Source organism: Nerophis lumbriciformis, linkage group LG31 (assembly GCF_033978685.3).
Source record: "Nerophis lumbriciformis linkage group LG31, RoL_Nlum_v2.1, whole genome shotgun sequence".
Taxonomy (NCBI): domain Eukaryota; kingdom Metazoa; phylum Chordata; class Actinopteri; order Syngnathiformes; family Syngnathidae; genus Nerophis; species Nerophis lumbriciformis.
The window spans coordinates 31,055,974-31,071,478 of NC_084578.2; the positions used below are offsets into that span (position 1 = coordinate 31,055,974).

General features: G+C 41.0%; 1 protein-coding gene across 4 annotated transcripts in view; it reads left to right on the forward strand.

The window, feature by feature from the left end:
• The window catches only part of LOC133574155 (uncharacterized), a 39,770-nt gene extending 28,717 nt beyond the window's left edge, over positions 1-11,053 (forward strand). For 3 of the 4 annotated variants that reach the window (XM_061926232.2, XM_061926237.1, XM_061926233.1), the window contains exon 2: positions 9,033-11,053. In XM_061926232.2, the coding sequence (XP_061782216.1) occupies positions 9,033-10,177 (1,145 nt within the window). In that variant the 3' untranslated portion in view covers positions 10,178-11,053. The remainder of the gene's footprint in view (positions 1-9,032) is intronic. The other variant, XM_061926235.2, reaches the window with a different exon arrangement.
• The last annotated feature ends 4,452 nt before the right edge of the window (positions 11,054-15,505 follow it).

Genomic DNA, 15,505 nt, shown 5'->3' on the forward strand with positions numbered 1-15,505 from the left:
GTGTATTTAGTTTATTTTTCTATGTGTCATGACACATTATCTGTATGTAATATTGGCTGCATTTCTGATAGTTGTTAGTGTGACATCTTGTTCCAGACCACAAATGTTACCCAGCTTCCATTAGAAGAAGACAGCCTGCTGTTTCCTTTAACTTGGACACACACATCTATACCGTTGGCCAGTCTAAGACAGTCATTTCCAGGAGTTATCTCACCCTCTGAGAGGTTTTACTAATGTTTTCCAATGTTGTAAAAATGTGTAGAATAAATATTACATTTCAACGTTTCTGTCAACGAAGATTTGCGTCAGCCAGCGACACATAGTCATTTTGATAGTAGGCTAATATAGCTAATATATACACTTATATCATGTGTTGCCTTCATTATAACACTTATATAAGTCGTTTAATTTTTTGCGGCTCCAGACAGATTACTTTTTTGTATTTTTGGTCCAATATGGCTCTTTTAATTTGGACATTTGCGACGCTGTGTTCTCTGATCACATGCCGATCTTGTTTGATATTCCCACGCAGTGTCCAGTTAAATTGTGCGCACCGCCCCAACGCTCTCGCATGTTTAATTCTTCGTCTCCTGCTCGGTTCACCTCTATGTTTTCGACTCTTTGTGATGATAATTCTGCAGCCTCTGTATGTCTGAATACTGAAGAGTTGGTTTCTGGGTTCAACTCTATTTGTTTACAAACACTGGACACGATCGCGCCTTTCAAATGCCGCCGCGCTAAAGCCACGCCTCAGCCCTGGTTGAATGACGTCACTCGGGCTGCCAGGCGCGTATGTAGAAGAGCAGAGAGAAAATGGAAAAAAGACAGGCTGCATGTGTCCTTTGCCATTTTAAAGAAAGCCTGTTTTCCTTTCAGATGACTGTAAAAGCAGAAATGAATATATATCTATCTCAGATGATATCTTCTAACTGTAACAACCCCAGAGTTCTGTTTAAAACTATTAACACTGTCATTGATGCTCCCAAATCTGCTGGTTTTGATGCTTCTTTTGAATTCTGTGAAAATTGTCTCCATTTTTTCACTGACAAAATTGTGTCAACTAGAGCCAGTCTATCTCAGCCTTCATATGACCCTTCTGTTCCTCTGCATTTCTCTTCTGTTTTCCATCAGTTTGAGCCGGTGTCCTTTTCTTTTTGAAGTGACACAGTTAGTCATATGAAGCCCTCTGGTTCTCCTGCAGATGCCCTCCCACCTCGCCTGTTTAAGGAGGTACTTGCTACTATTGGATCAAGTGTCCTTAACATTATCAATAGTAGCCTCTCTTCTGGAATAGTTCCAGTAGAGTTTAAACATGCAGTGGTATGACCTCTACCGGTACTTAAAAAACCCAGCCTCGACCCCTCTCTCCTCTCTAACCTCAGACCTATCTCTAATCTTCCATACATTTCCAAAATATTAGAGAAGGTTGTCTACAGTCAGTTGTTGCCCTTCTTAGAGGATAATGGTATCACTGAGCTGTTCCAGTCCGGTTTTAAAGCCCTCCACAGCACAGAGTCAGCGCTTCTAAAAGTTTTTAACGATATCCTCCTGTCCACTGATTCTGGTAAATATGTTGTCCTGGTGCTTTTAGATCTGTCTGCTGCGTTCGACACCGTCGACCACGCCACCTTAATCACTCGTCTTGAGAACTGTGTGGGCATTAAGGGCGCCGCCCTCAACTGGTTCCGGTCGTACCTAACCGACAGGAGTTTTTGTGTAAAAGTAAACAGTTTTATGTCGTCCACAGCTCCTTTACCACATGGGGTCCCCCAGGGCTCAATCCTTGCCCCAATTTTATTTGCGCTTTACCTTCTCCCCCTTGGTTCTATTTTTAGGAAGTACAGTATTGCATTTCATTTTTACGCCGATGATTGCCAGATTTATTTTCCCATGGCACAAAATAACACGGTTCAACATCTTATTGACTGCCTGCACGACATCAAAGTCTGGCTTTCAGCTAACTTCCTGAGCCTAAATGAAGATAAAACAGAAGTTATGTTGTTCGGTCCAAGTCGCTCTCCCTCCCCCAACTCTGACCCCGTATCTCAGCGACTGTGTCACAAACCTGGGGGTAAAGTTTGACTCAGATTTTAAATTCGAAAAACAAATCAGCAGCGTCGTTCAAAAAAGCTTTTATCAATTACGCCAAATAGCGAAAGTGAAACCGCTTCTATCAAGTCATGATCTTGAGAAATTAATCCACGCCTTTATCTCGACTCGTCTTGATTACTGTAATGCCCTGTATGTTGGCATTAGCCAGGCCTCCCTCGCCCGCCTGCAGTTCGTGCAGAACTCTGCTGCTCGTCTGCTAACACAGACCCGCAGACGTGAGCACATCACCCCTATTTTAGCGTCCCTTCACTGGCTCCCTGTGCGTTACCGAATCAATTTTAAACTCCTTTTATTTGTTTTTAAATGTCTAAACAACCTCGCACCAACCTATCTCTCCGACCTCCTTCAGCCTTACTGCCCCACCCGATCCTTAAGATCAGCCGATCAGCTGCTGTTGACGGTCCCTGACACAAGGCTGAAGCTTAGAGGTGACAGAGCTTTCGCCGTTGCTGCTCCCAAGCTCTGGAACGACCTACCCCTGAGTGTTAGACAAGCCTCCTCTCTTCCTGTTTTTAAATCTCTCTTAAAAACATACTTTTATTCCATGGCTTTTAACACTGAGTGATATCCATCCTGCAATGGCGCCCCATAATACACCTGCTGTGAACCTGTTTTTATGTTTTTATTTATTCTATTTTAATTATTTATTTTTTATGGTGTTCTGTTTGTGTTGTGTTGTGTTTGCTCGGTACTCGTTTTATCTTTTAACCTGTTCATTGTACAGCACTTTGGCTACCCCTGTGGTAAATTTTAAATGTGCTTTATAAATAAAGTTGATTTGATTTGATTTGATCTTTCAACATTTTGGGTTGCCAACACCTGCTGTAAACCAAGACACAAACAGCGGCAACTTTGCACAGAGAGGGTGTGTGTCTCTTCTTTGCTCGAACTGGAATACAATGGAACTTTATTCTCATCGCACTTGAAAGTCCAACAAAATATGCTTTCAGGACCAGCTGACAGGGGAGCCTGTGAGGAAAAGCTCACAGCGGCACCGCTTATACATTGAGGACATTAGAGTGATGTTTCATGTCTCCAAAACATCCCAAAAAGGTTGCTAGATTTTATCGCTAGTTGCTTTTGAGAAAAAAAGTCACTACGAGGAGTTAGAAAGATACTAGATTTAGCAAGAAAGTCGGCAAGTTGACAACACTGCACTTAGGTGTGTGCAAAAAATTAAATAAAAAAGCAAAGACCCGCCTTAGGTTGTTTCTGATTGGTTTACATTATGTGGTGCCTTCCGTGGTTGGCTAGATTTAGGCACTCAAATTTATTGATAGGTCTGTGAATGGTTCTTTCGGTAAGTCACTCAAAATAACTCAAACTACTGCAGGCTGTGAGGAAACAAGTTTATTTATATGAAAAAAAAAATATATAGAGTAGTGAATGGGGGAAATATAAGCATATAAGTGGCGTGAGAATGGGTTAAATTGTGTGACTCACACGCAAATGGATGGCTGGATGGATAGCAGTGTTGTCGGTCGATATCGATAATTATTGATACTTATTATGACTTATGCAAAATAAGGACCAGGAGAAAAATATATAAAATGTAAGCATTTTATATTTAAAATGTAACTTTCCCCTGATTATAGTAGCCTCAGCTATCAAGGTAGCAAAGAAAGGAAATGTCAACACAACCACCATGGAAAACACCCAAATAATGTAAACAAAAATCTAAAATCACATAAACACTAAACAATAACCTCTTTAAATTAAGGCGCAACTATAAGGAATGAGTAAGAAATGCTTAATAAAGTGTAACAAAATAGTGCAAAGAGTGATAATGTAAACATAGAGAAAGCTGAGAAGAACTATTGTCTGCAGGTTTAAGTTTAGCAGAGAGTTACGGCTGTGTAACATTTCATTTGTGGTCTGTTCTTCTTACTCAAGTAACGAAAGGAATTTATGTTATCCAGTAATTATTATTTTGATATTATTGGACCAAATGACTATCATTTTAAAGTAGCACATTTGTTTTATTTTGTAATTGATTTTATTTATACAGTAGTGAATGTTGTTTCCAGATAGCTGATAAGGAAAGAAAAGCGAGATGTTTTGGGACATGTTGCTGTGTTGTGGAGCTTGAATAAAGTGGGGTCAAGTGTGTCCTCCCATTGTGGTGTTTTTAGCATGGAAGACAACACAACTAATATTCTCAGAACAATTCAACTGTAACCCTCAGCCTCTGTGATTGGTGGGAGAAAAAATAATAAGGTTACAGCTGTGCTCGGTGAGCGCGGCAAATGTGGACCACATTGGTCTGACTACGATCCGTTTCGATAAATCCTAAACCATGAGACAAGATGTTGCAACCAAACCCTGATAGCGTGTCACTCTCACTGACCAGTGATCACTTCTTGCGTTGCTCGGTTACCAGAGGGTTAGTGCCTTTGTTTAGGCAACCAACCAATGCTTGGCAACTTCCGGTTTCTTCCGAAGCAGAAAAAAAAAAAGTTATGAACCTTCTATCGAAGCATTTTTATAAATATTGATTGATATCGAATGTGTCTATCTCAATATACTGATATCGTTTTATCACTAAATCCTACTTTACGTGTTTGGTTTTTATTCAGTGTTTTTTTTCTTCCTGTTGCTTGAGAATCACTGGTCCCATGGACAAGTGCATGTTCCTTTTATGTCCGGAAAAGCTTGAGTAATGATGACATAACTGATTATTATTTGCAAATTTTAATAATGATTATTCTGGACAACGTCAACGATTCCTTGCATCCCTACAAATTGCTGTGATTTTAAATACAATGTACAGTATTGTTTTTTTATAGGAACAATTAGGTGCTTCCCTACACAGAGTGTAAGTTGACTGCGTCTTTTCAGATATTAATGTGTTAGGTAGGCGTACCAAGCAACATCCCTCTGCCATATAGAGTTGTTTGGTTCTACAACATGACCAACATTAACACTGCTCAAATTATGTTTAGGGCATCTCAAAACTCTCTACCATCCAATATACAGAACCTATTCCAGGATAGAGATGCTCACCATAGTTACAGTCTAAGAGGAAACAACAAATTATATTTTCCTAAATTTAGAACAACTTTAAAATCAATGTGCATGTCAGTGCATGGAGTCAGTCTGTGGAACAACTTAGGGGACGAGTTAAAAACCTGTTCTAACATGATTACATTTAAAAGACTGTTTAAAAAAGAAGTACTGAAGAAGTACGAGGAGGAAAGAGAGTGATGCCCTCAGCACAGAGCCATGGGAGAGAGGTGTATGGTCAGAGAGTGTTTGGGGCGTGTGTGTGTGTGTGTGTGTGTGTGTGTGTGTGTGTGTGTGTGTGTGTGTGTGTGTGTGTGTGTGTGTGTGTGTGTGTGTGTGTGTGTGTGTGTGTGTGTGTGTGTGTGTGTGTGTGTGTGTGTGTGTGTGTGTGTGTGTGTGTGTGTGTGTGTGTGTGTGTGTGTGTGTGTCTGTCTTGTCTTGTCTCATAGTAACAGTAGTACTATTGTATTGTTAGTATATAGGAGCTTTTCTTGTTTTTGTTTGTATAGTATTGTTCTTGTATTATATTGTTTATGTTAAATGTGGAATGAGTGAGAGGGGTTGGGATATTATAAGCATTTGCTTCATCCAACCCCTTTTCAAGCCTTGCATAAATGTCTCTGCCAAAACGTAATAAAACAACAACTGTGTGCTGTTGTACTGTGCAGGTTTGAAATCAATAATTCAATCAATCAAACCATACTGGATTAACTGCCAGTTTGCGCATGCAGGACAGTAACTGCACTTAGACAAACTGTCCAAAATTCATTGCCAAAGATAATTACCTCTGCCTCTTCCTGCTCCTTTTTGGAGAAGTTGTAATAATAAACTGGAAACTTGTGATGTACCATATTGTAACTAGGATTGTACCGTATACCGGCACTAACAAAGTACCGCATTACTAAATAAGTAAAAAAAGGTACTACTGGCTACTTACTAGAAATACTATTATAATTCATGTGTTTAAAAATGTTTATATTCTTTAGTTTTATTTTGTAAAAGTTTTGGGTTTTTTTTGATGATAAAGAAAAAACCGTGTGTTGGGTGCTTCACATCCGGTTTTTAAGTGATGTAACACAAATTCACTTCCTGTTGTCATATTGCTTTGAGTATTGCAATTTGAGATTTTGTCCATTGCCGACAATCAGTCAACTCTATGGCTTTTTAAAAAACAAATAAACAGATCGTGTCATCCCCATACAGAAACTTCCTATCAACACTATTAGTGAAATATTGTGTGCAGGAAAATATATGTTATATAATAAGAGGTTTTGGAGGCCAAAACACAACCAACTGTGTATGTGACGTCTCACTAGGAAGCAGCAATCGCTTTCCCTATCGTTAATCGCTGTTGGTGGTAGCTCTTAACAATTGTCTGTGTGTAGCAGGACCGATAATCAACATCTCTGCTTTCTTGGCAATATGATGCAAAAAGTTTCTGGACATCCATTTTTTAATTTAATTAAGACTGGCCTCCAGCTGACTTCAATTTGGTGTGTTGTCCGCTTTGGGGCATGTAATGTTGGGTGTTATCAGCATATCAGTGAAAGCTAACGCTACACTTGCATATAATGTCGCCTAGCGGCAGCATGTGAATCCTTCGGGGTACAGGGCCAAGAACCGAACGAGGTGGAACTCTGCAACTGACCTAAAGATACTCCGAGATCACATTGTTATGGGATACACAACGTATCCTTGCAGTGATATAGGAGCTAAACCAGGAAAAAGCTAAGTCTGACATGCCAATACTTGATTTGATGCGTTTTAATATAATTTTATGATCCACAGTAAAGGTGGGCGAAATAATACATTTTTATATGCATTGCAATTCAAACATGGACAATTATAAAATCGATTAGTAAACAATAATCGATTTATTTATTGTAAGTAAAGTAAAGCAGAGAGTTCTCAAATTTGGCTGACCGCAGCGACCCACCTCACCGAGCTCCTTTATTGTAGAGCACTTGTGTTCCAGTTTAGCACACATTTCCATTCATTTAATAAATACAATTGGAATCAATGTAACTGTGTCTTATTACAAATGCACTGGTTTGAAAAGTTGCAAGTAAGAAACGCTTATTTAGTGAAACGAAAATAACTGTAAAACTGCATCAATATACTTAAATTAAATGTACATCAATAATCGATTTTTAATCGAATCGTAGAGCCTGAATTGTAATCGAATCGCTAGGTGCCCAAAGATTCCCACCTCTAATCCACAGTATCGAAGACAGCGCTGAGATCATGCGCCAGCAACACAAATGACGTATCGGTATCCACAGTTAGCAACAGATCATTGGTCACTCTTGCGAGTCTCAGTAGGGTGATTTGCCCTGAAACTCGACTGAAAGGGTTCACAAAGATTGTTAGACGCTAAGTGTTCATTGAGCTGCTGTGCAACAATTTTCCCGAGGATTTTAGAGATAAACAGTAGGTGTGACACCGGCCAGTAGTTTGGAAGAAGGTTAGGTCTTTTAAGCAGAGGAATAATAACTGCTGTTTTGAATGCTACGGCAACAGTATCGGAGGAGAGTGATAAGTTAATTATATTTAGCACTGATGGTTCTAATATAACAAACAGTTCCTTAATGTGTTTCACAGGAAGTGGGTCTAGTAGACATGTTTGTTTTGTCCCATTGACGAGTTGTGAGAGTTCCTCTCGTGTTACCTCTTCAAATTGAGAGAGATTATTTTGGAAAGCCTTTTCCGTAATGCATACGTTTGCATTTGCGATTATTGGACCCGGTTGGAGCTGAGACGTAGCGTCTTTAATCACCTATTTAATGAGCTTTAATTTCTTAGAAATAAAATGCATAAAGTTGCCAGCTGAGTGGTTGGAGCTACTAGGAGAAGACCTTTGTTGGGTTAGAGATGCTCCTGTGTTAAATATTTAAGATTGTTTTTATTGAGACGTGTTAAATATTTAGGATTGTTTTTATTGAGACGGATAAGATTGAAGTAATAATTAGTTTTAGCTAAGGTAAAAGCATCTTCATGATGTATTGAACTATCACTCTAAGCCAGATAAAAAATACCTATAGTTGCATGCCATTCGCAGCCCAGCTTTCTACATGATCGTTTAATAGCTCTGGTTTCTTCCGTGAACCAGTAGGTACGACTTTTAGGGGTCTTTTTTATTTTTTAACCGTGTAATACGCTCAAAGGTGTTGCACAAGGCATCATTATAGTCATCAGTGAAGCTATCGATAGAGCCCACATAATTGGGGAACGGTGTCATTACCGAGGGCGGTAGGCCAGAGAGAGTTGTAGTTGTAGCAGCATTAATGTTACAGCTGCTAAAGCATTGGTTATTCTCAAAATGTTGACAATGGGTCAGAACTTCAAATTTTATGAGGTAGTGATCGGACGTTGTTTTGGTGTATGGGAGGACCAAAGGTCTATCGTATAACCGTTGAGATGTGTGGTTCATGTATTATTTGAGCAAGACCACATTTGTCTGGAGCGCCACGCTCAGAGGGTCTAACGGGGTATTCATGTGAAAATTTAGATTGCCCATAATAATTATATCATCTGCGTGAGAGACTGGGTCAGCAACAAACTCTGAGAATTTGCTGATAAAGTCTGAATAAGGTCCAGGAGGGCAATAAATAACAGTCAGAGCGGTAGTGGAGCAGCAAACGTCATAGTAAGAACGTCAAATTGTTTTAATACTTAGGCTCGGGCTATGGTTTTACGCCTCCACCCTTTTATTGTTTACATGGGTGACCAATTCACACACAGCTGTGCATAGTTTGTAAAACAAACACCACCAAAGGCTGTCATGTTGTTGTTATTATTATTATGTCTTATTGTCTGATGTCTGCTGTGTTGTCCACATGTTGTAGACATTTTGGTCCGTCTACATAAGTCATAATACTTAACATGGCTGAAAGAAGGTGTGTTTGTGTTGTTTGCAGACGTCCAGCAGGTGATTTGTTGTCGAGATGGATTTCCTCTACAACCGAAAGGTGAGAGCTCCACTTTGAAGCAGGAGGAACCACAGCCCGCCCATGTTAAAGAAGAAGAGGAGGAACTATGCATCACTCAGGAGGAGACAGATCTCACCAAGAGGACACTGACTGCTGTCCCTGTGAAGACTGAAGACAAACCCCAGGAGTTCTCACAGCTTCATCACAGTCCAAGTGAGGAGGACAGAGGGATGGACCCTCCAAGCAGCTGCTCGCCAAAACACATAACAGAAGTTGATGGAGGCCACTGTGAAGAATCAGAAACATACAACCTCTTAGCTCCATTATCGGATAACGAGGACACATTAAGCGCTCCTGAGGATGAACAGCGACTTTTGAACAGCAATACAGACTGTAAGGGTGATATGAGGACTCAAACAGAAAATAAACACTCTGAATGCTCCGAAAAGAAAATGGGCAAAAAAGGTTTGCTCTGCCCAGTTTGTGCTAAAAGCTTCTTTCATAGTTGGGACTTGACGCGACACATGCGGGCACACAAAGGAGAGAAACCTTATAGCTGTTCAGTCTGTAGTAAAAGATTTTCTCGAAATGATATTTTAATTCAGCATAAATTTACGCATACAGGAGAGAAACCTTTCGTGTGTTCAGTTTGTGGTAAAAGTTTCTCTGCCATGTCCAGCATGGTGTCACACATGAGAATACACACAGGCGAAAAACCCTATTCTTGCTTACTTTGTTCTAAATCATTTTCACAACACAGCAGTTTGACAGCACACAAACGCACGCACACAGGAGAAAAACCTTTCGGTTGCTCGATGTGCGATAAAAGTTTTTCTACCAAGTCAAATATGGTGAATCACATGAGGACGCATACAAGAGAAAAACGTTTTTGTTGCAATATTTGTGGCAAAATGTTGATCAAAAAGGTATCTTTGATTGAACACCAAAGGACACACACTGGAGAAAAACCGTTTAGTTGCTCCGTTTGTGGTAAAAAATTCACTTCAAATCCAAACATGGTTAAACACATGAGAATACACACTGGGGAAAAACCCTATTCCTGTTCAGTTTGTGCTACAGCATTCGCGCGAAATGACTATTTGATGGCACACATGCAGACGCACAACAGATAATGAATGTCTTCCTGACTAGCTTGTGTTGAAATATTGTCAAATGATACAGAGTTTAAAAAAATATTGGGATGGAGAGTGACACGTGCATGTTCTTCTCACAACATGGTGACTTGGTCTATAAAAAGGCACAACAGCGCCTTCATTTGCTCAGGACACTTAAGGATTGTTAATGTCAACAAATACATTTTAACACTTTTTTAAAAGATCTCTCACTATCATTACCACAACAAAACTTACCCGCATAACAAATCAGGCAAGTAAAACACCCAGAATAACTCAACGTCTTTTGACTAAACTGCACAGGCACTCTGTGGGAAATAATGCCATCCTCATAACTGAGGACCCCTCACACTCCCTGCACCACTCCTTCATGCTGCTGCTACCAGGCAGACGATACAGGACCCCACTGGCCACAACCGTTCACAAGAAATCATTCATTCCCTATGCATTAACGGTTCTAAACAACATGAAATAGGCCGCACTGTCTCTCTTTTATACCTGTTGCTGTGAACGTTGTTTTAATTTTGTGATGAAGTCGTGTCAAAGACAAATTTCTGTTTTTCATGTCGAAACAGACAATATAGCTATATCCTGTCTATCATAATTAAACGTGAAAAGTCACCTATGATGATCTGATGTGTCACCTATGATGATCTGCTGTGTTTGATACCATATTATGTCATGAGTTTCCAAATTGGTGTGCTGCTAAGAACAGCAGCTATACAAATGCAAACTAACTTTGGAGCAAATAAGATATGCTGACTTCTTATCAACCGTAGACAGACTATTTGTTGAAGATTGTGTTTTCCTCCACTCAAAGTGTGTTTGTGTTGTGTAAATATTTCATGTTATTTAGTACTGCACATATTTTAAAATAAAGATGATTTTGATTTATACCTCTTTGTGGCTCTTGTTTTTCTCTCTTCACATCTCGAACAGTCTTCAATGTCGCCACAAGATTGCAGTGGTGCAGGCCTGGGCAATTATTTTGACTCGGAGGGCCACATTTAAAGAAAAAAAAGTGTCTGGGTGCCGGTATATCTATTTTTAGGAACACTAATACAAAACCTCACAATAATGTCTGATTAAATGCTAAAAACGTCATGACAGACCGCCTTAAAAACGGAATGGTATTTTACATTTTTCTGCGAAGGGTAAAACAAAATTTAAACATCACACCCCCTTTCGATCGACATATTTTACAATCAAGTGAAACGTAACAAAAATGCAACAAACAGTGAAATATGAACACAAAGGGTACAAAATAAACCCACCGACAATCTGATATGTCTGATATTTCACTAAGCTTTAGAACTTTGTTGTGAAAATCTCCTTCCGCGTCTGTGGAAACGCTTCCCTCCCACACTGCTTGGTGCCTCGTCTGAGCTGCTGTGACATAGATGACCATAGTAACTAATTAGATGACCATAGTAACTAATTAGATGACCCTAGTAACTAGTATATCATGCAGATTCCAACCATTGAAATACTTAGTATACCGGTAGTCGGTAGTTGAAGACTTACGGTCATTAGAAAACATCACTGCACATCATAATGGCAGCTACACTTTACATCTTAAAGATCTTAAAGAAATTATTTGGGAATGTCCGGCAGGCCAGATTGAAAAGCTTTACGGGCCGCATGTGGCCCCGGGCCTTAATTTGCCCAGGTCTGCAGTGGTGTGACCAAGGATGTAACCAAGATGTGAAAAATACCTTGGTCAAATAGCAGAAGATGAGGGCAGCCAACGACTCACCAAAATGTAATGAATGTAATGGGTTATTCCAGGTCCCAACACCCTATTTATGTGTGTATGTATTGTCTTAATTATCTGAATTTATTTAATCGATTTTGAACCTGAAAAATGTGAACACAACACGCCTAGTGCAACCCCTGCTTTGTCCTGCACAATGAGGGCGTGACAGCGCTAGGCATAGAGCTAAATACCCAAGCTGTTGACACCATGTCTAATGCAATCTCTTAAAACATCAGTGAGTGAGGTTTACCTGCAGCACTTGGTGAGCAAACTGGCCCCCCTTGGATTCTGTACCCCCCTATGCAACTGGCTGCTTGACTTCCTCACAGACAGACCCCAATCTGTGAGAGTGGGCAACAACATCTCCAGTGCCATCTCCCTGAGCACCGGCTCCCCCCAGGGCTGCGTCCTGAGTCCGCTGCTGTTCACGTTGATGACCCATGACTGCTGCGCCAGGTCCACTACTAACCACATTGTGAAGTATGCGGACGACACGACAGTAGTGGGCCTCATCCGTGAAAACAACGACATGGACTACAGGGAAGAGGTGAAACATCTGGTTGACTGGTGCAGAACCAACAACCTGGTCCTGAATGTCAACAAGACCAAGGAGATCATCGTTGACTTCAGGAAGCACCAGTCCAGCCACGCTCCACTCTTCATCAACGGCACAGCGGTGGAGATAGTAAGCAGCACCAAGTTCCTGGGGGTGCAGATAACTGACAATATAACCTGGTCCCTACACCCCGGAGCTCTTGTAAAAAGAGCTCAGCAGCGCATGCACTTTTTGCGTCAGATGAGAAGAGCACAGCTCCCTCCCCCCATTCTCACCACATTCTACAGAGGCACTATAGAGAGCCTGCTGACCAACTGCATCTCTGTCTGGACTGGAGCCTGCAATGCCTCAGACTGGAAGTCTCTGCAGAGAGTGGTGAGGACGGCGGAAAAGATCATCAGGACTCCTCTTCCTCCTATCCAGGAGATCGCAAAAAGCCGCTGCCTGACCAGGGCTCAGAAAATCTGCAAAGACTCCTCCCACCCCCACCATGGACTGTTTTCACTGCTGGACTCTAGAAAGAGGTTCCACAGCCTCCGAAGCAGAACCTCCAGGTTCTGTAACAGCTTCTTCTCTAAGGCCGTAAGACTCTTGAACGCATCATAATTAAATGATCCCCTCAACTCCTCCCAAAATGGATCAACTCGCTGGACTAAAAAAGACAATATAACATACATCCATAAACGTGGACGCATGTGGAAAAGTGCAATATATTTATCTGTACAGTAACCTATTTATGTATTTATATATGGGTTGTACTTGTATAGCGCTTTTCTACCTTCAAGGTACTCAAAGCGCTTTGACACTACTTCCACATTTACCCATTCACACACACATTCACACACTGATGGAGGGAGCTGCCATGCAAGGCGCTAACCAGCACCCATCAGGAGCAAGGGTGAAGTGTCTTGCTCAGGACACAACGGACATGACGAGGTTGGTACTAGGTGGGGATTGAACCAGGGACCCTCGGGTCGCGCACGGCCACTCTTCCACTGCGCCACGCCGTCCCTTATATGCACCTTATTGCTTTTTTTATCCTGCACTACCATGAGCTTAAGGAACGAAATTTCGTTCTTATCTGTGCTGTAAAGTTCACATTTGAATGAGAATAAAAAGGAAGTCTAAATCTAAAGTACATTTGCTTGCCTCGGTCTTGTTAAGTGTGGTACTGTTGTACGCCCTTACCCATTGTGTCCTTTAGAGGGCAGTGTTTACCTCTGTTATCTGACACCTATGCTTCCTGTTCCGGTGTCATGAGTCATTCCGTGTGTGGAGTGGCAGCACAGGTACGTTACTGCCGAGACAAGAAATATACCTACAAGGCCAAAGGTCAAATGTGTCTGATGAGAGTTTGATCACATCGCACGAAGCTCATCATGTCTGATTAAAAAAATGTCTGAATCTGTGTATGGTTGCTTCATCCATTGTCTGTCCTGACAAATTGTAAGGAAATCCTGAAGTAAAACATATTAACAAAAATATCTAACAACAAATGACACATATTCATGAATAGAATAAAAGTGTATCGCTTGCAGACAGCCAATACGGATACAGAGCCAACTTTTTAACATCAATGGCATTCATTGACATAACGGAGAAAACATATCAATGGAATATATTCCACTGGATCATATATACAGGTAAAAGCCAGTAAATTAGAATATTTTGAAAAACTTGATTTATTTCAGTAATTGCATTCAAAAGGTGTAACTTGTACATTATATTTATTCATTGCACACAGACTGATGCATTCAAATGTTTATTTCATTTAATTTTGATGATTTGAAGTGGCAACAAATGAAAATCCAAAATTCCGTGTGTCACAAAATTAGAATATTACTTAAGGCTAATACAAAAAAGGGAGTTTTAGAAATGTTGGCCAACTGAAAAGTATGAAAATGAAAAATATGAGCATGTACAATACTCAATACTTGGTTGGAGCTCCTTTTGCCTCAATTACTGCGTTAATGCGGCGTGGCATGGAGTCGATGAGTTTCTGGCACTGCTCAGGTGTTATGAGAGCCCAGGTTGCTCTGATAGTGGCCTTCAACTCTTCTGCGTTTTTGGCTCTGGCATTCTGCATCTTCCTTTTCACAATACCCCACAGATTTTCTATGGGGCTAAGGTCAGGGGAGTTGGCGGGCCAATTTAGAACAGAAATACCATGGTCCGTAAACCAGGCACGGGTAGATTTTGCGCTGTGTGCAGGCGCCAAGTCCTGTTGGAACTTGAAATCTCCATCTCCATAGAGCAGGTCAGCAGCAGGAAGCATTTAATAGGGGGGGGGGGGCTGGAGCCTATCTCAGCTGCATTCGGGCGGAAGGCGGGGTACACCCTGGACAAGTCACCAACTCATCGCAGGGCCAACACAGATAGACAGACAACATTCACACTCACTTTCACACACAAGGGCCAATTTAGTGTTGCCAATCAACCTATCCCCAGGTGCATGTTTTTGGCGGTGGGAGGAAGCCAGAGTACCCGGAGGGTTCTCCCCGCAGTCGCGGGGAGAACATGCAAACTCCACACAGAAAGATCCCGAGCCCGGGATTGAACCCAGGACTACTCAGGACCTTCGTATTGTGAGGCACATGCACTAACCCCTGTTCCACCGTGCTGCCCGGACTTAAAAGTATTTGACAAAATCCTGATATCCTAATTAACAAATTAAAACCAAATAGCATTAGAGGGTTGGTCTTGAACTGGTTAAGAAGCTACTTCACCAACAGGAAGCCGTACGTCAAGATAGGAAAACACGCGTCTACAGCGCTAAATCTCTCTTGCGGCGTAACCCAGGGATCAACACTGGGAACAAAATTGTTCAATATCGATATAAATAACATTTGTAAAGTTACAAAGTTCTTAAAGTCTGAACTATTTGCTGACAATACAAATAAGATGGTTTGACAGAAACAGATTATCTTTGAATCAAACTGAAAGAACTAAAGTTACTAAAAGGCCTTCTTTCATCTCCGTAATATCGCTAAAATTCTTTCCATTTTGTCCACTAGCG